The sequence below is a fragment of the Balaenoptera borealis genome, assembly GCF_965194805.1.
Source record: "Balaenoptera borealis genome assembly, chromosome: 9".
Classification (NCBI taxonomy): domain Eukaryota; kingdom Metazoa; phylum Chordata; class Mammalia; order Artiodactyla; family Balaenopteridae; genus Balaenoptera; species Balaenoptera borealis.
In genome coordinates this window covers 39,236,152-39,259,631 of record NC_138873.1, presented here as the reverse complement: position 1 = coordinate 39,259,631, position 23,480 = coordinate 39,236,152, and the positions used below count along the sequence as shown (strand labels likewise).

The 23,480-nt window shown below is 37.7% G+C and overlaps 1 protein-coding gene across 3 annotated transcripts in view; it reads left to right on the top strand.

Annotated features, from left to right (window-relative positions):
- Positions 1-23,480, top strand: part of FABP7 (fatty acid binding protein 7) — a 159,912-nt gene that overhangs the window by 110,899 nt on the left and 25,533 nt on the right. For all 3 annotated transcript variants that reach the window (XM_082406290.1, XM_082406289.1, XM_082406288.1), the window contains one exon: positions 317-493. In XM_082406290.1, the coding sequence (XP_082262416.1) occupies positions 325-493 (169 nt within the window). In that variant the 5' untranslated portion in view covers positions 317-324. The remainder of the gene's footprint in view (positions 1-316; positions 494-23,480) is intronic.

Genomic DNA, 23,480 nt, shown 5'->3' with positions numbered 1-23,480 from the left:
ATCCATCCATAGAAAAGCAGAATAAAAGGCAAGAAATTACTGCACCCTAAAGCATCCAAGTGGCTCCTTCGGCTCTGAGGTTATTTATAGCAATCTGGCTCACACTGAGGCCTTCCTGCTTTATTCAGCAAGGGTACAAAAGTGCAGATAGAAGCTCCAGGACCTTAACATAGACATAGATGCAGGATGTGATCAGTGATTAGATATTCAGGGCTTCTGTGTTGTTGATGTAGCCATGCCTTTTAACCACCACCAGTGTGAACACGGACCTTGGACTAGGCTCATCCTCTTCTTCATGTGCACATTCTATTTGTAGATGTTGCTATGAGGACAGATTCATCAAAAATGACGGATGTGGAGCCTGTGGTCAACAATTTTGCATCATCAGCAAGGGCAGGCCGCCGGAATGCTCTAGCAGACATCCAGGGTTCAGCTGCCACGGGCGGAACCTCGGAGTTGCCCCTCAAACCGGAGGTCCTCTCCGGGAAGGAAGGTAACACTCAAAATCCTCTTAAAATCAGCAGCATTTCTCTCTTCTTCATCCTTCCCTCTGGAACAAGTCTCCCTTTTAACTAGTTAAGCTTGTTTACTAAAGCTTCTCAGCTTTTGTTTAAAGCTAAGTAGATTTTTTTTCAGCCTTTCTAAAAGTGGACTTTTCCTCGTATTATCTCCTAGATTAAATGTGGAAACTGAACATTTATTTATTCGTTGGATGTGTATAGTTATGCACAGTGCTAATGATTGGGAATACAAACGTGAACAAATATAATCCATTCCTTCAAACAGCTTACAAAATTTCTTGAGAAGCTCTCAGAAATAAAGTAATTTTTCTTCTGCCATCCATTGGCAAATCACTTTGGAAGCTTCTGCTTCATTGTAGTATTCTACAAGCTCTTCTATTTTTCATAGCTAAGAATAGGTTTATTATCAACTAGAGATGGGAACTTTAAAAGTTGATCATTCTTTAATCAGTAGAAAAAGTTGAATTCAGAAAAAACGAGAGCTATCAAACCAATGAAGGAAAATCTTGGGTCTTTTACCCTGTTGCTTACATACAGTTCATAAAGCTTCCAGCGTTTAGTCTTGTGAAAATAAATATAATAACACTTACAGTAAAGTGTTGAGTCCCTTCACTTAAAAACATTCAAATAGCTTAAAGAAAGTTTTAGTACCAAGTCATTACCAACATACCTGTGCTTTGCACCCCATTTTAGACTTCAAAGTGGACTCCAGTGTGTGTGTAGAAATTTATTCCTGGTGGCAATGAGGCAAGAGAGAGCTGGAAGCTTCTGCACCTCTACCCTATTCATGTGAGCCCTAGAAGAGGGCTGTTAGTTCTTTGCCTCAGGAGGTGACTTTCTACCTGGTAAAATTACAAATGTTCCTGGTATGATCTTTATGAAATACTTATATCCTTGTTAAGCCAGGGACTGTGGCCTAACCTTGGAGTCCCACGGTTAATTCACCTTTTTCTAAAAATCATTGTATGTATCATAAAGGGTACTAAATTAATAGCAAAAAAGTATACATGTACACGTAAACTATCATAAGATAAAAGAAAAGATGGAGGAAATGAAAGAAGAGGAATAAAAATATGTGTAATGTTTTTGGCCTTTTAAGTTAAAAAATGTAATCTGATTATCAGGGCATGATATTGCTGTTGAAGAGCCATCCTCAACTAGCGAGGTAGAGAAGATAAGCTACTTGTTCATGTAACAGGCCTAATTAAAGTTGATAGCCCCTAAACACACACACAGGCCTAATTAAAGTTGATAGCCCCTAAACACACACACACAATAACCTTAATGCTTATTGACATTATTTAAACAAAAGAGAACAAATACACTGTAAGAAAGTTAGTAGTGTCTTCATTTTATTTTGTTCACTGAAGAGACCATTATCTGAAAGAATATTGTTTCTATTTTTATATTTTCCTTTAAATCATTTTGAAATAAAGTTGAAGGTATTAACTAAGAAACTCAAAATGTTAAAAGTGAATCCACATAGTAACACTGGATGTTAAAGAATACACAAAAGGAAGTAAGTTTATATAGGTAGATGGCATAGACAATGTTTCACTAACAAAGCTATACATAAATAGCTTTAAGGTCTATCTTCTTTTTTTATTAGCTAAGTATAGACATTAAGGATTTAAAATGAATAGTTTTCAATTGCTAATAGTAGCAAAAATCTAGGACCTATCTCAGACATTATGATTTCAATGTTTTAGTCATTTAAAAATAGAAATTCTGGGACAGATCTGCAAGTTTCCCACAGATCAATCCTCTTTCGTTTTTGTTTTTTGATATTCTTAAGTGAGAAGAAATCTAGGATCTCAGACATCCTGCATCCTGCGTGAAATTAACCTGCCTGAAATCTTCCTAGTTTATAATCCGTCTTAATCTATCCCTTACAAATTGATAACCATGGTAGGGAGGACAATGATGCCCTGTAACATATCAGCAAGAGGTTACAGAGGGTGGCAGCTTAGGAAACTGTAAATGTCACAAACGGCCTTTCTTACCTCCCACCATCACTAACTATTCATTTGATCCACCATTCAACTTAGTGCCAAGTGCTAGGCACCATTCTAAAAACCGGCCATATAGTAGTGAATAAGACAGACATAAACTCTTACTGTTATGCATCTTATATTCCAATGGGAGAGTTAGAGTGTAAACAAATAAATATGTAAGTCAACAGTGATATGTTCTATCAGAGAATTAAAATAGGATGCTGTGTTAGAGAGTTACTGGGTGGCTACTTTAGACTGAGAAATTCCAGATGTCCTAACTGAAATCTGAATGGCAACAGTATGTTTTGAATAACAACTAAATGGTCCAGGCACAGGAAAATCAGAGGGAAGAGCATTCTTTGCAGAAGGAGCAGCTTGTAAAAAGCTCTTAGAGTGGAACAAGGTGGACGTGTCAAGAAGCATAAAATCTGGCCACTATGGCTCGGGGGCAGTGGGTAAGAGGGAGAGTGGTAGAGATGACACTGGAGAGGAGGCAAGGACTAGATCTCTTAGGGCTTCAGAAACCTGGATGAATAAAGAGGATATTATTCTAAACGTGAGGGTTTTCAGCAGGGGAGTGAAGTTCATGTTTGAATATCCACTTTGTTATGTGGAGAATGGATTGTAGAAGAGAAATAATGGATATAGTTGAGTTAGGAGGTGCAATCCCCATTAGGAAATGTTTTGGGGCCAAATTAAACATTCAAACTCATAAGACCACATCTGGTGCCAGTCTGCTCAGAAGTATACAGGTTTAGAAACACAGCAGGCCAGAAGGGCTGCATTACACCATCTCCTTCTGTGGAAGTCCTTGCAGCGATCCACATAAGCAGTCCTGGGGGCCAGTCTCTATGCACCTCCACCCCACCACTCACTGAGAACTCCGGTGCAAGGGGACAAGATCTGCACCAATGGGGGCAACGGGTTAGAAGCCCCATGTCCCATGGGGGCTAATACTTTGTAACAAGTCCTTGGACACTGCTTCCTAACTTCTCTGCAAGGGACATGCTCAGTTATAAGTGTCATGGCATTTACGGAATCCCAATGCTATGGTTTCCTACCAGGTATTTACAGTTCTCATATAGTTTCTCTCAGTACAGTTGTACTTTACCATTTGGGTCATTTTTACCATACGCTTAGTAACCAGGCTGACATTCCACCTGAATCGGGTTCCCAGGATAACAGAGCTAGAAAATTAACCCCAAGTCAAATTTGTCCTTAGAGAAGGATAAAGGGCTTTGTTGACTTTACCTGTGGGACAGTTGCAGTAGTCCAGTGAAAGACGATGGCTCTGAGTAGGCAGTGAAGATGGAGAAAGGTGGGTGGATTCGGGATATATTTTATAGGCAGAATTCATAGGACTTGCTGATGAATTGGAGGTGGTGGAGATGACTACAAGTAATGAAGAAGAGAAATGGAGGATAATTCCTGGAGCAGCAGGGTAGATGGTGATGCCATATACTGAGAAGGGCCAGCATGGAAGAAAAGCAATTTTGAGGGTTAGAGGAGTGATATCTGCTTGCTGCATATTCCATCTAAGAGGCCTATGAGACATCCAAAGGCTGTCAGCTCTACTTTCAAAATTGGTTCAGAAATCTGCCATTTTCTCCTTCAAAGATCTAGTCTCTTGGTACCTCTCCGACCCCATTTTCCGTCCTTTCTTTCTCTGCACAGTCCCAATTGCAGTTCTTCCTGCACACTGCTGCCTTTGACCTTGACGTTTTCTCTTCTTGGAATGCTCTCCTCCCTGCTACCCAACTAGCTAACTCCCTCACCTCCTCATGTCTTTACTCACATGACCCCTTCTCAGTGAGGCATTCCCAGCCAACCCTATCTAAAATTGCAACCTCCAGGCCCCAAGACTTCTTGACAATTCCTGATCTGTAATTTCCTCTGTAGCACTTCTCATTTCCCTCATGCCACTCATTTTACTTATTTTAATTATTGTCCATATTCCTCACAAGAAGTTCCCTGAGATCTGGAATGTATGTTTGTTTGTTTTTTTCACTGCTTGGTACATAGTGCTTGAAAGTTGAAGAACTGAATGGCCTATCAGATTTCTTTTCAAAGATGCCATTGATGATTTTGGCAGGACCCATTTTGCGGAAGTAGTAGAAACAATAGTTTTGTTTTAAAATGATGACAGCAAAAGATGTAATATATTTTAAAGGATAAAAGAAAAGCCAGTAAGTGGAGGAATTGCAGTCGAAAGAAGGCCTTTGTTAGTTTGAAGATGGTAGTGACTTGAGGAAATGAAGGAGCCAGGAGAAAGAGCAAAAGTCAGATGAAATGCAGGGATGAGAGATGATCTTGAGAGTGCTGTTGAGGCAGAAATGGATAAGATCCTGGATTATGAAGAAATTAGACCTGGACAGTAGGAGCAGCACCAGGGCCAGCTACAAGGGCATGCTGGGCGGGAAGCTGCACAGGGCCTCGGGCTCATAAGCGGCTCGCCCTTGGTTTTGTTCTACTCTTGCTGCCTTGACATTTTCCATATTTTTTGAGTAAGGGGCGCTGTGTTTTCACTTTGCACTAGGTTCCAACAACTTACATAGTCAGTCCTGAGGAGCACATCTTCCATTGTAACATGGGCAGAAGGAAAAAGTCGAGACTGCAGGGGATTTTAGAGGTTTGGTGGCAGAAAGTTGAGCTTGTGTGATCTGATGGTTTGACTTTTTTTCCTGGAAGTAGAAAGTGCGATTAAGTCCGAAGAGCAAAGGAGATAAAAAGTGTGAGGAAGCTAGAGAGAGTGTGATCCAACGTCGAGAGATGGGGAAGGTCAAGTTCAGTCAGTCTGCATCCAAATTGTGGCTCTGTCACTTACTAGCTCGGTGACTTTGGGCAAGTCACTTAACCTGTTTATGCTTCAGTAAACTAATCTATAAATGGGGATTGTAATAATACCTTTGAAGACCACCTGGCACATAATAATTCTGGAGAATAGGAGAGAAAGATAACTAAGAGACAGACCCATATCTGCACTGACGGCAAAGTATGTCCTAATCAAGTAGAAAATGACTAGGGTGCATAAAGGAAAAACCAACTGTTTTATTCCAATATAATACAAAGTAGATTTCAGTATATTCTCTATATGATGGAAAATTATTTGTTTTTTTAGATGTGAAAAAGAAAGATAAAGAAACAGCACAAGACCAATTGGAAAAGCCCAAAGATGAAGGAAAATGAAGGCTCATTACCTATCAAAAGTGCTGAATTTCTGCACATTGAAAGACTTAGTGGCTCTGCTTTCCTGAGATGTTTGATCTGGTAGTAACTATGGTAACATTGCTGCCCTAAGCAACATGTGTGTACTAGATAATTTTGTTGTGACGCTACTCACTTGGATTGCAACCGTGATGTCCAGTGTAGGTTATTAAAAGGCAGATTACTTCCGAATTGCACCCAAGAGAGAGGTTAAGAATGCATGGTCACTTAAATACATATCATTGTCTATAAACCCAACAAAATCCAACGTTCTCTTTTGGATTTCTTTAGCCAGATATATTTTTAATTCCATTTTTATGGTGATGGGTAAGTCATTTCTTGGTAAATATCAGCCAAACACTATTAATTTAAAACTTCATGGGATTTGTAGGAAATTGTGGTTTTGGTGAGAAAGAATGATAGAATAGTAAAAAATGCATCAGTAAAAGTATGTTTGTTTTTATCCAAAAATGCACCATTTTTTTCTCAAACCTTACAAAGATTTGGAAAAATAGTAAAATTTGACAACTCAGACATCTCTAGGAAGTTTTTGTTTGATGTATTTTGCTTCTAGTCTCTGCATACTGATTTTTCATGTGGACTCTTAAAATGGAAAATTTGTGATGAGTAGTTTATATGGAATATGCCTATTAAATGAATCTCGCGATCTTCCTTAACTTCGGTGTGTGTGTGTGCGCATATATTTTTCTTTAATGTGAACTACACAAAACACTTTACTAGTTGCTTTATACTGTCCTTTCTTATTGTTAGGGCTTTTGTGTATGTGACTTGTTTCTAAAATAATTTCCTCAGGAATGCAGACATTAATTTTTATATCTTTCCTAAACTAGCTAACATAATAGTAAGCACTTAAGTATTTAGTGAATGGTGTAGGTAGAAATAGCAAAATACTTGCTTTTAATATTTATTTAAGTATATATTTTAAAAGGAATGAAACCAAAGCCAAAGCTTTAGTAAATTTTGATTTATTCTACATTTTAGGAAAATCATAGAATTCTGAATTTTTAAAGAAAATCTGACTAATGAATTTATTTTTATTTTCAGATATATATGCATGCCATATTTTATTTGATTGTTGATTTAGGCCATGTCTGTATACAGTAATCAAATAAACTCTTTCACTATTAAAGAAACTTCTTACTGACACAAGGCTTCTTCATTTTCTCTCCTATAGTATAACAGGTGAAAAACAGTGACACATTTTAACAAGGGAAGTTAATAGTCTTTGCCATGTAAAACACCTCCTGCTTCTCATTTCATTGGCAAAGTTTATCTTTAAATCTGAGAATTCACCAAAGGGGTAGATTTCAAAAAATCTTGTTATAAGTTCTTAAACATAAATTTTTCTTTAAAAAATAATCAAAAGTAATATTTTGGGTGTAGTACTAATTTAACATTCAATAAAATGTCTTATAGCCATTAAAATTAGGTTTCTGGAAGTTATTTAATGACATGATATTATATAATCAGTATAAAGAAGAGTTAGGGTAGAGTTTTCAAGTTTGGGGGGAGTAACAATTTTGCCTTCTGGAGGACATTTAGTAACATCTGGAGACATTTCTTGGCTGCCACTAGTAGGGAGGGGGCCAGGGAGAGAAGATGCTACTGGCATCTAGTGGGCAGAGCCAGGGTTGCTGCTAAGCTGCTAAGCGTTCTTCAGTCCTGCAGGGCAGATGCTCACAGCGAAGAACTATCTAGCCACGAGTGTCAATAGTGCTGAGGCTGAAAAACCCTGGAATAGAGTGAAACTGTCAAGCACGTGGATTTTGGATTCAGATGACCTGGGTTTCAATTCTAGCTCTGCTACTCATTAACTGTATGATCTTGGGCAATTTACATCATGTCTCTAAGTTTTATCCTCTTGGAATGGTATTAATAATAGTACATACTTTATAGGGTGAGTGGAAGTAGTAAATGCAATAGAATATGTAAGACACTTGGCTAATAATGTCTGGCAAAGAATAATTATTCAATAAATATTAGCTATCATCCTCATTGCTTTTATTCTAGATGTTTTTGCCATTATTTTCTGGTAGTGGAGATGGTGGGCAGCTGGATTTGTTAACTTGGCTATCTTCTGCCTTCCTCTGTGATTTCACAAACATCCCCAATCTCAGGGCTGGGAGAAGACATTGATGGAAATTGACAATTCATGGTAATTACCACATTAGTGCCTATTCAATTATGCTAATGAGCCACTGACAGGTGATGAGTATTACCTTTTAACAATGAGTCACCTCCCTAGTGTTTTATGACAGTTACTGACAGAATTTTGATTCAGTATTTAAATGAGTAGTAACAGTGTTCCATGAAAATGTAGAAGAAAAAAAGTAACAGATCTTGAGTCATAGTATTTATCTCTCATTTGGAAGATATTTATCTCTCATTTAGAAGACCAGAAATGAAGCCACGTCCCTCCTCATCGTTGCTAGTAATGACATATATTCTTAATCATGTATATCCTGAATCACTTTTTCATCACAACACACATAAATGTCTCATTTTATACATGTAATATTTTGTATTACACAAGGTATCAGGCTTGTTGAATATTTGCCAACAAAAGGATTTTTTGGCTGAGAAGGAATCCAGACGAAGAAGAATGAGAGGTCAGTAGTACTTTAAAGACAAAATTGAATTTGTCAACCAACTTTAAAAAAATCAACCTCTTTTAGAGAACCTATAGTATTTTGTCATAGCAAGTAGCCACTTTCAGCAAAGCCCCTAGTTGGGGCTCATTAAAGAAAGTCTTCATGCTCATTTTTGCTATTGTCTTTTTACAAGCCACTTGGCTTTAGTCAATAGCTATAAAGTCTTAATACTGTCAGAGAAACCAGGACAAAAGGGGGCAATAAAACTATAAAGGGACTATATGGAAACTTGACTCTATACATAGGAGGAGAAAGAGCAAAAACCATTCTGTGTCATGTGCCCGGAGATTGTGTGTGTGTGTGTGATCTGCACTGGAAAGGCTTGAACCTTCTCAGAATGTGAGTGACTACAGGGAGAGCCATCCTCTTTGCAAGAGGAAACACTGCATTAGCTTTCAGCTTTGCCAGCTCAGATGGCTTGGGCAGCTTGGGCAGATGATGGTGGAGAGAGAGAGAGAGAACAAGAGGAAGAATTACCGAAGCATACTAGCCTGTTGCCTTATCTGTGGAACCTGACACCTCAAGTTCAAATTACAGCTCTGCCATTTGTGCTCATGACTTCGGTTATTTTACTCTCTGTGTTTCAACTTCTTCACTGTATAAAATGGTGAATTATTATGAGAATTAAATGAGTGACTACTGGTAAATTGCTAAGGAAAGTGCCTGATACATAACAAAAACTTATTATTAGTTATTATCATTATTAATTGGATGAGCATAAAGGGTGGTGGAGACTTCAAGGTGAACGCCCTAGGGGGTCTGTTGAGTCTTTCTATGTTATTTACCAAGGTAGATTTTTCTGCTATTCCTTCACTCTCTTTTCTTTCCATGAGCAGTACCTCCTTAGCTAAAACTAGGACTGATTTATCAGAATGCACTCCAGTTTTTTCCAGAGTTAGTGTTGATGACTCTCAGAACATCAAAAATCTGCAGCTATTTAAAAATGGAAGCATTGACTCAAACAAAGGGCTAGAGAATGTATTGTTGCTACCTGTTAAAATCCTAGAACAGATTGCTCATTGAGCACACAGGAATGGGAAAAATTATTATTATAGCCATACTTTGAGTGACTGGTGATTACTAAGCACCCTAGTAGATCCTTTTGAAGCTTCATAATAATAATCATACAAAATGGTTGTTAATGTTTCTCATTTTACAGATGAAGAAAATGGATTCAGGGAGTGCCTTTGGGAATTCACTCAAGTAAGAAAATGGCCACAGTGGTCTGGGATAGGGCTCTCAGAACCAGGATATGCACTGCCTCTACTGCTCTAAATGGCCCCTTTGCCTCAGACCATCCCATCCACAACTCTTATTAAATTTGTCTGAATTCCACTTAGGATTCCTAAGAAAATTGAAAAGCTGTACATAGGCAGAAGACATTGATATCTTAGCACGAGCAATTTTATTTATTTGTTTGGCATGTATTCATTCAGTCACTCCTTCATGAATTCATATTTTACCTTATTCCAGAAAAGATTTTATAGGGCAAGCACGATTACCATTTAATTTGCCATTAACTTGGGAGACCCTGAGGGAAAGGAAAATCGGTGAGGAGCCAGTGGCTCTGTAGGGTGGGAGGAAGTACCCGGAAATGAGGCAAAGGGGATAAAGCTGAACTGAAAAGAAGAGAGGCGCCATGCTCACACTTGATTCATTTCATGTTTGTGCTGGGGCTGGTCATGATTTTGAAGAGGGCACACTGACATTCTGTAGGACACACAAAAATAATCTGGCATGAACTAACTATAAGTATCTTAAAAGTAGGGCCACATAGGTGAATGAAATGACTTCCCTTGTTCCATGTAGATGCAGTTCAGAGGCTGAATAATATTTGGCAGTACTGATGGCAGAGAAGCCCCTAAAGTGCTAGATGGGGATGGGGATGGCTACAGAGGTCTTGGGAACCATTCTTCTCAGAGCTAGAAACTAGGAAAAAACTTTTGCCCCAACTTAGAGTGTATGGAATTGACTTCAGCAGCTCTGTGAAGGCTCTCATGGTGCTTTAGATATATTAGACATTCAAAATTCTTGTTTTATAATAAAATTTTCACCTAAATTGGATTTCTGTTAGTGGAAGGGATTTGCTTTTTAAATCTTTCCTTTCTTTGATATTTGAATATTGTGTAGAACAATAAGGAAAAAAAGCAGAGAGCTATCAGTCAAGGAATGTGGATTTGGTTCTAGGATTTTAACTTAAATTTAACCTAAATTGACTGTAGGCCTCTAGGGAAATTATTTTCCTTTTTAATTTTCAGTTTTAGGAATTACTCAAAATCGACACTAGGTGGAGCTAGCATCACACTTCTTACGAATTTAACAAAAGTCAAATTTAATCAGGTTTCCTAAGGTTTTCAATTTGTTTTGTTTTGTTTTACCAATTCTGCTACTTGTATTGCTCAGGATTGTTGCAAAAATAAAATAAACCAACAGCAGCAAACAAAACCCACAGTATTTTAAACACGATTTTTTTCTAAGAGACAGTTTAGAACGGAAATTATAATAAAAAGTGTGCTAATCCCTGGCTGATTGTTTAGGACACCTTATGCTCTTAGATAACCAAAAGAGGGTGCTATAATACATTTTAAAAATGCGCTTCTTAGGAATACAAAAACTACAACTTTTTCTTCTATGCAACAAAAAGTTCTTTTTTTCTGTATAACAGGGTTGACTGGATTTCTTTCTTTCTTTTTAAAATTTAAGATAGCTATGCATAAATGCTTTATTCATTAAAATAAAATAAAAAACAGTTTTCAATTCTCTACAATCTTAGATTAAAAGTTGACCTTTAATTTTTTTTTTTTTCAAGTTAAAAGCACTGTTTTCAATTGTGACTTTGAGACTTTGAAAAGCCCCTAGCAGTAAATGGTATGTGAATGTGTGGCTATACTTTTGATTTAATTCAAAATATCTTCTATCACTTAACAGTTTCCCCCTCCACTTAGGAGAAAGGTGGGTCTCATGAAAACCAAATGAGGATTTTCCTGGTGATTATTCCTGGTCTTCCAAGTGCAGGAAGGGAAATAGGGGAAACTTACCCTACAAATCCCGCTGTCTGTTGTTGGGTGCACAAAGGAGATGCTGGCCAAATAGTCTTGGCAAGGAACCCGCTGGGGTAAGAGACCCTGAGCACAGCTTCTTGATATCCCTGGAGTGTTTTCACTGGACGCGAAGTTCCCCATTCAGGGATGGGCCACCTGTGGGTGAAGAGGGAGGAGGAGGGACAGATAATGCAGGAACAGCTAACACTTAATATGCATTAAAGACTGTGCCCAGTGCTTTATGTGTGTTTGTTTAATTCTAACCGTAGCCCTACACGTGAAAAAACAGGGCTGGAGGAGTTGTTGCCCAAGGTCACACTAGCCTAAGGTTTCAGAACAGGCCTTCCCAAGATAAGCCACTTTGGCCTGTAAATTATTTTGAGCTAAAGGCCATGGAGACCCTATGGGTTCAAGAGGAATTACTGCCCCTCCCTTAACTCCCTAAAAGGATTTAAGTTGGGGATTTTTCTGAGAAAAAGAGATAAATTTTATCTAAGTGGCCCCATCTATATGGCAGGGCAAACATCTTATTATCCAACATCTGCTCTTCCTCATATGTCATGTGAATGACCCTCCTCTCCTTGGAAGCCCCAGGCCCCAATCCCATTCCCTAGCTCGGGATGGCACATAAACCTCATTTTACCTTCCTGTCTCTGACCCTCTCATGTACATGGAGTTCTGTACTTAATGAAATTTAATTTGATTTTCTCCTGTTAACGTCTCACGTCAATTTAATTCTTAGACCAACCAGAAGAACGTAGAAGGGTAGAGGGGGTTTTCTTCCTCTCTGACACTAGTAAATGGCAAAGCCAAGTTTCAGACCAAAACAGGTTGAATCTAGAATCTGCGCTTTTACATATAACCTGTATCATGTCCCCAAATGAGAACGCTTATACAGCGATTACTATATGCCAGACACTGTTACTGTTCTAAGTGTCTTACCCACATTAACTCTTTTAATTCTCACAACCCCATGATATAGGTATTATTGTCCCCGTTTTACAGTTGAGGAAACAGGCACAGATCAGTTAAAAGGTTAAAATGATGATTGAAGTTGAGGGTGTGCTCAAAGACAAGCCTTTAAGCCAGTCAATCAGCATGCTTAGCTGGTGCAGAATTCAGCTCTGACCCTCTTCCCCCTTCTCCTTTTCCTTGGGGTCCTCTTACTTCCATCGATGTTGCCTCCTCCAGGCTGCTCCCAGCCCCCAGCCTGCCACACCGCCTCTTTTTGGTGGCTTTGGTTTAATCATGGGGATGAGCTTCTTCTCTTCGTGCCTCTTGTCACTCCTTGGATTTAAAACAAATAGGACACTAAACGTAGAAAACAAGAAACACCAACTTCCTCTGCACTGAGTGTAGCCCACCTGCTTCCCAGCTCCAGCCTGCCCTACACGGACGCCATCTTCCTACCAGGTTCCCACGGCCAAGACGGCCTTGGGTCTCCTCCTCTAATGTTTATCCTCCCTCCTGGTAATTAAATGAATGGTCCCATTCTTCCAGTGTGAACGCCTGCTTCCCTACAGCAATGGATGCTTAGGTGTTTGGCCAGGAGATAGTGTGGCGGGGGGGGGGGGGGGGGGGGGGGCGCGAATTGCTCCATCAGAGTGCACAGACCCATAGGAAAAGAGGTTCTTTTCCATTCACAGATTTTTTTTTTCAAATACAAGAGTTCTTTCTTTCTTGGACTTTAGCTTTCTTATATGTAGAATAAAGTTATTGAAAAGTCTTTTAAATAATCCTAATTCTGATAGCCTCTGATTTTTGGACTCATTTTAAGAGGTATTTTGAGAGAACAAAACTGTCAGCAGTAGTGGCATATATATTTTAACTTACAAATTCATATTCTGTTTTGTTTGTTTTTAATTTTTTCTGTGCTGCTTATTTCAGTTTTCTGGCTGAGAAGAGACAGACTGGCCATTATGTGTGCAGTCTTCACAACTGCATACTCAACAAATGATTGATAATATAAATTATCAGTAATAAGTGAAGGAATGATCAGAATTTCTATAGCAAGTAATGCCATATAAAACTTTCACTTAATTTAATTCGGTTGAGTGGCTTCCAAAGCTGTCCTCACCCTCCCCTCACTGCTCCTTCGAGATATGGACATAGGCAGCTCCACATCGACACATGTCCTGATACATTACACATCATGCTAGATAAGGAGCCACGCCATCTGAGTGGCTGGTGACCATAAGGACGTTCCTCTCCCTTTCTTAAGACTTTCACCCTTCTAAATATTCTCCCTGTTCCTCCTCACCCCACCTGATCCCTATTCTTAGATGTCTCTGGACTTAACCACATTTGACGTCTTTTGGCAACAATGGTCAAAAGAGAGAGGACGGAAAACCATCAGTGGCTGCCTTTCTGGGTGCTCTTGTAGAGTATCTACTTCCTCCCCTAATGCAGAGCATGTTTCAGATGTGACCAAAGGCTGAGAGGAGGCGAAGTGCACATGTCCTATTTGGAGAGAAATGGGCCAGTGTGGTTGGCACTGAGGTACACGGAGAAGTAGTGGGAGATATGGCAAATAAGATTAGAAATGAGATTCAGGCTACATTCTAGAGACTTGGGAAAGGCATCTGGACCTTATCCTATAGGCAATAGGAAAATATATATATATGTTTTTTGAGTAGTGAACCAATGCAATGAAACTATCAAACTCCTTTATCTTCTTAAGTAATATAAATAAAAATATTTTACACTTTATGCTCAGTCAATAAATGGGAAATGGGTTGTAACTAACCCAAACTGGCCAACTCTGTCAAAAAAATCTCCATATCAGAGAAAAGGACCTAGGTGCTGCAAGAAACCTCAGTCGTACAATGCCAACTCAGCCTTCACACGTCCCCTCCCGGTACAGGTGATGTATTTCTTGCATCTCTAATTTACCTTAGCTAGTAATCTGCTAACAAAAGCAATCTCTCCTCTTTGCCCTTTCTCTTTGTTTTTGGTGTTAAGAAATTTCATTTCAAATGCCCTCAGTCTTCAGAGAAGGCAGGCGGATGTAGAAATTAGAGTCTGAACCCCTCTTGTCTCTGTCACTAAGTCTTCTGCATTTTAATAAGCTGGGGACACAACCATGCTCTGGTAGCGTAAGAGAGTAGAATTTCCAAATCCATGAAAGGCCTATGTGGATTTTCTTAAAAGGAACGAAACAGTAACCAGATGGTAGTTAACAGGACAACTTTAAAGGCAAGTATTAGTTTTGAACTCTTTCCTAAAGGAAAGTTAGCTAATTAATGGAAGAAAAGAGAATAAGAGAGAAAAGCAAGAGGAGAAGGAGAAATACTAAAGATAATGAATAAAGAGAAATGTGAGGAGGAATGGATATTGGAAAATAAGGGGAACAAATTAGGCAGTTCTAGAAAAATAGAAAAATAGAGAGAAAAAATATATTACTGCAGGTTTTTCACCAAATGGTTGCCTAGGAAACTTAAGTAGGAATGGTTCTCTCTTTACTGAATAATTATTGAAGAACACACCGAATTTAGAGTCTGTTGGCTCTACCAGTATCAACTGGAAAACAAACACGTTTCAGGCATATTAGTTATGAGCACCATATTTTCTATATTATGCTTTTCTGCGAAGAGAAATGGTTGATTTCAACAATTTTGGAAGGTAATAGGAGAGGAACAGTAAGATTGAAACACAGGCATGGTGAGATTTTTTTTTTAATATTAATGTATTTATTTATTTATTTATTTATGGCTGCTTTGGGTCTTCATTGCTGCACGCGGGCTTTCTCTAGTTGCGGTGAGCGGGGGCTAGTCTTCGTTGTGTTGCGCGAGCTTCTCATTGCAGTGGCTTCTCTTGTTGTGGAGCACCACGGGCTCTAGGCGCATGGGCCCAGCACTTGTGGCTCGCAGGCTCTAGAGCGCAGGCTCCGTAGTTGTGGTGCATGGGTTTAGTTGCTCTGCGGCATGTGGGATCTTCCCGGACCAGGGCTTGAACTCGTGTCCCCTGCGTTGGCAGGTGGATTCTTAACCACTGCGCCACCAGGGAAGTCCCATGGTGAGATTTTTGAGATGCCAGATTAGTCTAGGATGGCACAATAGTATGTGTAACATCGAGTAACAAACCGTGGAAAAAGTAAATTAGGAAGCAGCTGTGAGCCCATTTGGCAATGTGAGGTCATCTTTGCAGTTTGCCAAGTATGCTGTTGAAAAACATTTTTCCACTGTAAAGAGCTTGGTACACTTGAGGTCATGTAGTGTAGAGTCAAAAAAAAAAAATTTCACATTACAAAGCAGTGTTTTACCTTCCATTAAAATGCAGCTCCTATTATCACTGTCACAAAGAACCAAAACATTAAACAATGCTTTACTGCTCCTGTTTGAATTTGTCTTTCCTATAACTTACTCTATTTTCCAGAAAATATCAATATTACATTGCTATATATAAACCCATTTCTACAATCTGTCCTCTTGTACTTTGGGGGCTGAATTCTCGGTTTTGCATATGTGTGTGGGGTGTGCACTTGTGTGTGGGGTGTGTGTGTGTGTTTGGAGTAGTGTGGGAGGGGGCAGGTGGCAACAGGAGTGAGAGGGATTGTCTTCCATGATGATTCACAACGTCTCTTTTTGATAAACAAAAACAGGACTTAAGAGTGTGAGAATTTTTGCTGTTGTTTGGAAACATACCTTGCTTGTGTCACCCTATTTTTCCTTCACACGAACACAAGTTATCTATGAGGGAGACTTCCAAAATCATATTCTATCTTGTGGGATAGAATAAACTCTAAATCATAAATATTTATGCTTGTAGACAACACATTGGAAAAGCTTAGCATAAAGCAAAAAAATTATCTTTTGCTTTTGGCAGATGTTTGGACTTCCTCCTTGGAATTCATTTTGTCAACCATTTATTCCTCCTTTCTTTCATCTAGCATAGAAAAAGAGTAAATCTAGAAGTTCACAGCAGGACTGCAAGCAAAGTAAATGTAATACTCAGCCTTTGGCCACCTATCTGGATCAATGTCAAGATTTTTTCCAAAATAGGAATGAGGGAAAGAAAGCCAAGAAAATCATGGTGGCTTTTTGCTTTAATTGTATTTATTTATTCCTGGATCTAGGTAGAAAATGAGAAAAAAAGTCAGATATATATTACATATCTCTGCATATTTTATATCACTTAAACATAACTTATGTATGTATGTATACTTTTTTTAGTTCTTTTTATGTTTTAGTTGAGCAAGATAGCCACACATTTTAATTGTAAGTAAATCTTACAAAAGAGTAAAAAAAATGTAATTCAATAATGATCGTAATAAAACAGTTTGGAAAGTTCTGGTCAAATTAGGTATTATAATATTAATATAGTATATACTTTGCCTCCCAGGTTATACTCAGAGATTAGCAATTAGCTGAGTGTGTGACTTTGATTCTCCTCAAATATTACATGAAGGAATTAGATGCTCTTCTAAAAATTCTATTCTGAGAAATGCTCTAGGTTTTATTATTTAAGAATTCATTATATAAAACAAAAGAAAGACAAAAATTAGGGAAATGTTTACAATTACACAATATAAAAGAAACAATAAGAAAAGCACTTTTCAAATTAAAAAATAAATGAGCGACGATATCAGAAAATAGTTCACAAAGGAGGAAAAACAAATGTCTGAAAAAAATAAGGGAATGTGAATAAAATACAAATTTTTTTTTTTTGGCTACTGAATTAACCCAGTTAAAGCAATATGGTGTGGTGGTTAAAAGCATGAGATCTGAGGCAGACAAACCCGACTGGAATAGCTGCTGTATCTCTTAAGATGGTAAACCTCAGGCAAGTCTCCGTTTTCCCATTGTAAAATGAAAATAACACTAGCACGTACCTTATAAGGAGATTAATGATGGTTTAAGTGATATTACTGTAATGTGCTTAGCACAGAGCCTAGTATATACTGAGTTTAATCTTAATAAATTATTGTTTCATGCTGGTGGAATTGTTAAGATACAGATATTTTAATGAGCAGTTGGATAATGTATTGATGAAATATTAAGTAATCCTTAACATGCTTCAAATAGTTTTTAATAACACTGGAAAATGGGTCTAGCAATCCCATTTTGGGAACCACAATGAAAAATATTTCTAGATTTTTCCTTTAGCAAAGACTTAACTCTAGACTGTGTTGACTCAATACTTCATTCTATAAGAAGAATGTATGTGTATATATACACATATATGTATACACATACATATATGCACATACATGTATATACAGTGCATATATGCTGTAATACATGCCTCAACATATATGTATATATACACATATGTAATATATATAAACAAAACAAAAATCTAAATAAAAATTCATCAATGTTTGTTAAAATGTTTGTTTTATCACCATTGTATATTAAATTCTGTATCTTATTTTGAAATTTTGAACATGAGATTCTATTTATGGAAATTAAGAAATTTATTTCAGGTGTATTTTCCGGAGGTATATTATTATTTTTTTCAAATTTTGTGGTAATGCCCACAGGTCTCTAAAATTCCTAGCTGTATAGTTTTAAGAACTCAACTATTTGTAAGTTTACCTAAAAGTACTGACTTTTTCACTAGTCAAGTAACTGGATGGTGTAATTATATTGTTTATTTTTCATATAAGATTCTTGAGAGATTCTTCTAGTTTTTTTGATATATTTACAATAAATCCATAGCTACTTATAATTACACTACTTAATTTCCAAGAAATATGGAGGTATTAGGCATAAAACATGTTTTTTTAACTAAGAACATACTTTTTCTATTAGATGAGTTAAGCACAATAGAACAAAACTACCATGTAATAATAAATAAATAAATAAATTTATATTATCTCTAGCTATATATATCTTACAGAATTTTGAGAATATATTAAAAATAAAAGATATCCAGTAACTAAGATTTACCAAGCCTAAGATCAGTCATAAGATTTTAATATTTGGTAAGAATGACAGCATACTTTTAAAAACTGGCTATCATTATGCTCTCATATATAAAACATTTTTCCTATGGTCATCCTTATTGCCTTTAAATCAGTGAAAAGATTTAAATCTTGATTTCTAATATACTGTCAAAAAACATTTTAATGCAATCAAATTAGTATTTTTCCGTGTCTTTTCAATAATGAATTAATTCAACTTTATTGTTGGGATTACATCATCACTTAGGCAATGATTATCAGGATTTTAAAACTTAATGATTTGTTATTCTAAGTTTGCTGTTTGTAGTCAAGCATATTTCACAATAAAGAAAAAAAGCTGTATTTAATCTGTATTTTAATATTTCTTATATATGTGCTAATGCTCACAGAGATTGATAAATTAAAATGGTTTTTCCCAAGTATTCCATTTTTCTTTTATTTTTCGTAAATATTACTGCCTCAGTTTTCTCATTGTTATTTTTAAAACCATCTATCTCTCAAAATAAGATAACTGGAATACTGCAACTTGTCCCACAAGTTCAGGATTTTGAGTCCTCTGGAAGGTGTGAACCAATAAGAAGGTGCTGGCAGCAGAGACGGGGGTTCTGAAATGGTGACTTTTGGGAATTCCCTGGCGGTCCGGTGGTTAAGACTCTGCGCTTCCAATGTAGGGGGGGGCTCGGGTTCAATCCCTGCTTGGAGAACTAAGATGATACAAGCCTGTGGCAAGGCCCCAAAAAAAAGTGAAATGGTGACTTTCTTCTTCGTGTCATGCGATGTCATTCACACCATGTACTTTCACTATTTTCAAACCTTCAATGAACTCTTAAACGTCTGTTACTTGAGGCCACTAAACCAATTAACCTTTGCTTCACAGTTCACTTACTACTAACTAGCTGGGAGAGGGTCTGTAATGCACACTCTTTATGATGGTACAGTTTGCACCACCCACATCACCACTGAGGACAGAGCACACGCTCCTGCTCCATCTTCCTCCACCTTGGCACGCCTAAACAGTATCTAGACCCATGTGTTATATGAATCAATAGTTAATCATCTTAATTGTGTTATTATAGATTAAAGTATTCATCAGTGCTCTTTGATTGCAAGATGCAGACACTCAATCTGAATTTAAGCAAAAATAACTTACTGATTTGTATAACTGTAAGTCCAGAAGTGTAGCCAACCTGTAAAAAAGGGGGTCCAGAGCCTTCAATAATTCTTTTGGGCTCTGACTACACTTTTTAGCCCTCGTGTGTGTGTTTGGTTTATTCATGGCCGTGGCCAGGAGCTCAAGCAAGTCAACAGGGCTCTGACCCTCTCGTTTGGTTCTGCTTACCTCTGCCTGACTTTGATTTTTCACACTAGGACCAGATGTATGATTGACAAGATGGCCACCAATAACTCCAGACGCTTGACTTCCAGCTTAAACATCCCACAGGGGAAAGAGACTATTGTTCCCCAACAGTTCCAGCAAATAATTTCTGGAATACTTTGGTCAGTCTGACTTGAGACATGTTCCAGTACTGAACCTTTTAGCTACAGAAAGAAGGTGCTTGGATTGGCCACGACTGACACTTGTTCTCTCCACAGTGGCAAGGAACAGAGCAATTTGTATTACTTTTAGATGTCATGTAAATTGTGAGACTAGTTCAACTAGATGAAAATTGAATGCTAGAATTATGAGTTTTAAATTTATTAACATATATAATGAGATTATGTAAATTTTAAAATTAAATAAAACATTTAGTATTCATTAATTTTAATAAATTTAATATTCATTAATTTTAAATTTGTATTTGCTTTATAATTTTAATAGATAAAACTGGATATTTCAGAAGAAAAATGCTTTGAAAACAATGAAAATACTTTTAATTTTTGTTTTTTTGAATTAATTTTAATTTTTTCTCTTTTGATGTTTGTAATCCAGTGGGGTTCTATGAGATTAGGGCATTAGGATTACTGGAATCTACAGAATATGGTAGTATCTTTTAAAAAATTTTTTTTTAAATTTTATTGAAATATAGTTGATTTACAATGTTGTGTTAATTTCTGCTGTACAGCAAAGTGATTCAGTTAGACATATATATTCTTTTTCATATTCTTTTCCATTATGGTTTACCACAGCTATTGAATATAGTTCCCTGTGCTATACAGTAGGACCTTATTGTTTATCTAATTTTAATTTACTTTAAAAAAACTATATTCAAACTTTGTATACTTTGAATATAAGTACATACTATCTTTTAATCCTCTAGAATAATTGCTGCCAATAGAACACAAAATAAGTGAAAAATCCTGATTCTCACAATATAATTATTTTGCTTAAATGAACATAAGAAAATATATTTTTGAACAATTGTATAATTTATAAATTATGCTTTTCATTATTAGTCATCCATCCATTGATAGTTCATTAACAGTGCAATCAGACGTGTGCAATAATAACAATTCTTTTGTCTTCGACATTTTGCTAATTTTCATCCTTATGAAATCATACAATTACATATGTCTTTGAATTAGGAAGGTATATTTGTCAAGGCAGGGAATCATTATGAAGGTGTATTTGTCAAGGCAGGGAGACAGAACATATATTTAACAGCATGTGGGCCTCCATTTTTACTCTTACTCTGGGATCCAGCAGTGTTAAAGGCTGGATGAACAGAGAAGACAAGAAACTTGGTCTAAACCTGGATGTCATGAAAGAATTTAAGGTGTTGATAAGAGCAGGACTGGAATGATTTACTTTTGGGGAAGGCCCATGAAGAGAGAGAAATGAAGTCAGGAGGTAGCTAATAAATGGGATAATAAGGAAAATTTGAAAGACTAGGTTTATGCTGTGGAGTTTTTCCTGTTCTTCTGGATTGCTTAAGTTACTCTGAGTTTTTCTGTGTTATTGTGCTAAATATGCTGTTACTTTGATTCTCAATTACCTGTTATACATAATACCCCATAGTTAAAAATTCACATTAGTCATCTTTTTAGTGAGTTTAAATCTTTGTGTGAAAATTCAGCTATAATAAATTTATATACACATAAATGTACATGAATATATATGTATACTGAAATTTTTTCTTTGATCACTCTAGTATAGAAGAGATCATGAAACTGATGTCAGTAAGTTCTACTTAATCTAAATTAATTCAGGATTTTTATTCTTAACCTCTGTGTGTCTGTTTCCTCATTTGTAAAATAGGTTTTATAGCAGTACCTACATCATAGGGTTGTTGTGAGAATTAAATGTGTTAATATATGTAAACTGCATAGAATAGTGCTCGGTCTAGAGAAAGCCCTATATGTTTTCTACTATTATTATTACCTCTGCCCTCATCCTTGATGTTGGTCCTAAGAGGTGACGGGTCATAGGGAAGCACGGTAGGTGGACGTGCATCTCGTCCTTGATTTTCATCATCTTTGCCTGCTCGCTAACATCCTTGCTGAGAAGTCACATTCCTTTAAAGTTTCTACTCAGGTTACTACCACATCCTGTCTACAAGGCCTTTCTGGTTTCACTTCACACTTAACTATTTTCACACCTCTTTTCAGCACATTTAGCTTGGGAAAATGCTGGGTCAGACATGTTAGATAATACAAAAGGCCACTTTTATTTAATGCTCAACTGTGCTGCTGGGTAAGAAGGGAACTCAATTCCTCTCACTCCATCTGAGCACCAAGGCACTGACTACTTGTCTCTCAGATCCATCCAAATGTATAGTAGAGGATTTCTGTCCTGTATTCCACCTTAGAACTCAGCCTGGGAAAGGAAGCCGGTGGAGGACACTGGGCCTTAGAGGAGATTCACTAGCTCCCAAGCTCTCTGGCTTCCTGCTCGTCTTCCTTCTTTCTCTTCTCCCATCCTTTCCCCCCAGCCCAGGTATCTTTACTTCCTATGGATCTTCTGAGATCTGAGTGGACGGACTGGCCCTTATTTCCTCAGGCTTTCCTGCAGATCTATTGTTGATGTCCCTGGGTGCCCATACCCAAATGTTTTGGCTTCTGTAACTGAGAATCCACTGCCCCTCCCCAGCTTACCACCCCAACACCCTCTCCCTGCTCTCTCCGTGCCTGTGGGCACGGCTCCTCCCCGGAGGCTTAGCTGACTAGCAAAGTAATTTACTAATCTGATTGCTAGAAGGCTAAGGAGCAAAAAGAAAGAATCAATGATTTATATTGCAAAATATTATTTTGTTCTAATAAGTAAGTCTTTGTGTTCTGGGAAGAAAACTGACTTCTCCTGGAAGTATGTTTGTCCCTTTCTGCAGTCTCCAAAAGGGTGAAAACCAGTTTTTTATACGGAATCTATTTCATAAGAATAGTAACTTCCTCGTGACACAATGCAGCCTGTGCTTCTCTGGGTGACATTTCCTCCCCTCACTCCAGGGTTAAGCCTAAGTAGTGGGTTTCATATGCAATGCCCTTCACTAGCATTGACAGTCATTTTATAGGGGTTTTCCACCTTCACGTGCTGGCCTAAACTTCTCCCATCCTTTCTTGCCCGTCTCTGGGGACATTGGCCATGATGCAGATTGAAGCCGTTCTTCAGGAATAAGCTCCAGTGGAAGCTCTTGCATAAGAGGTGAAGAGTTGGCTTTGCTTATACACAGGGTGCTTTGTACCCTTTGTCTAAGCTTCTGACACCTTTGAAAGGGATAATTATGCCAGGGCAATAGGTGTGAATCGGAATAGTCTCTCTTTCACCCAACAAACCAAACTTTATGGCACTTAGAGTTTACAGACAACAAACAAAGCTGTATCCACTCCTTCCACATAGTGATGGCCTAATCTTTTGCCATCAAGAAAACGCTGGCTGAGCTTGGGCTGCATAGGGTCAGGGGCCGCTCTCTGATTTGTTGAGTCTGCCTAAGCCTGCATGATCTCTGTTGTTTTAGCTATAGTCTCTTTTTAAGAGTCTCAGCCAAGAATAAAATGCTGCTTCCATAAAGGCAAAGAAAGAGAAAAATGCTTATTCCAGACTTAAGGCTTAACAGCTGTCTGAAACAATTTTCTCTTGGGGACTAAGCAGTTCTCTCTGGCTTTACCATGGAGTCTAAACCTCTCTCCCAAAGCGCGATCTGTCACCTGGCACATACCCCAGGCTGCTTGATGACAGCTCTGCAAGATAACTGGAGCTCTCTGTCTTGCGG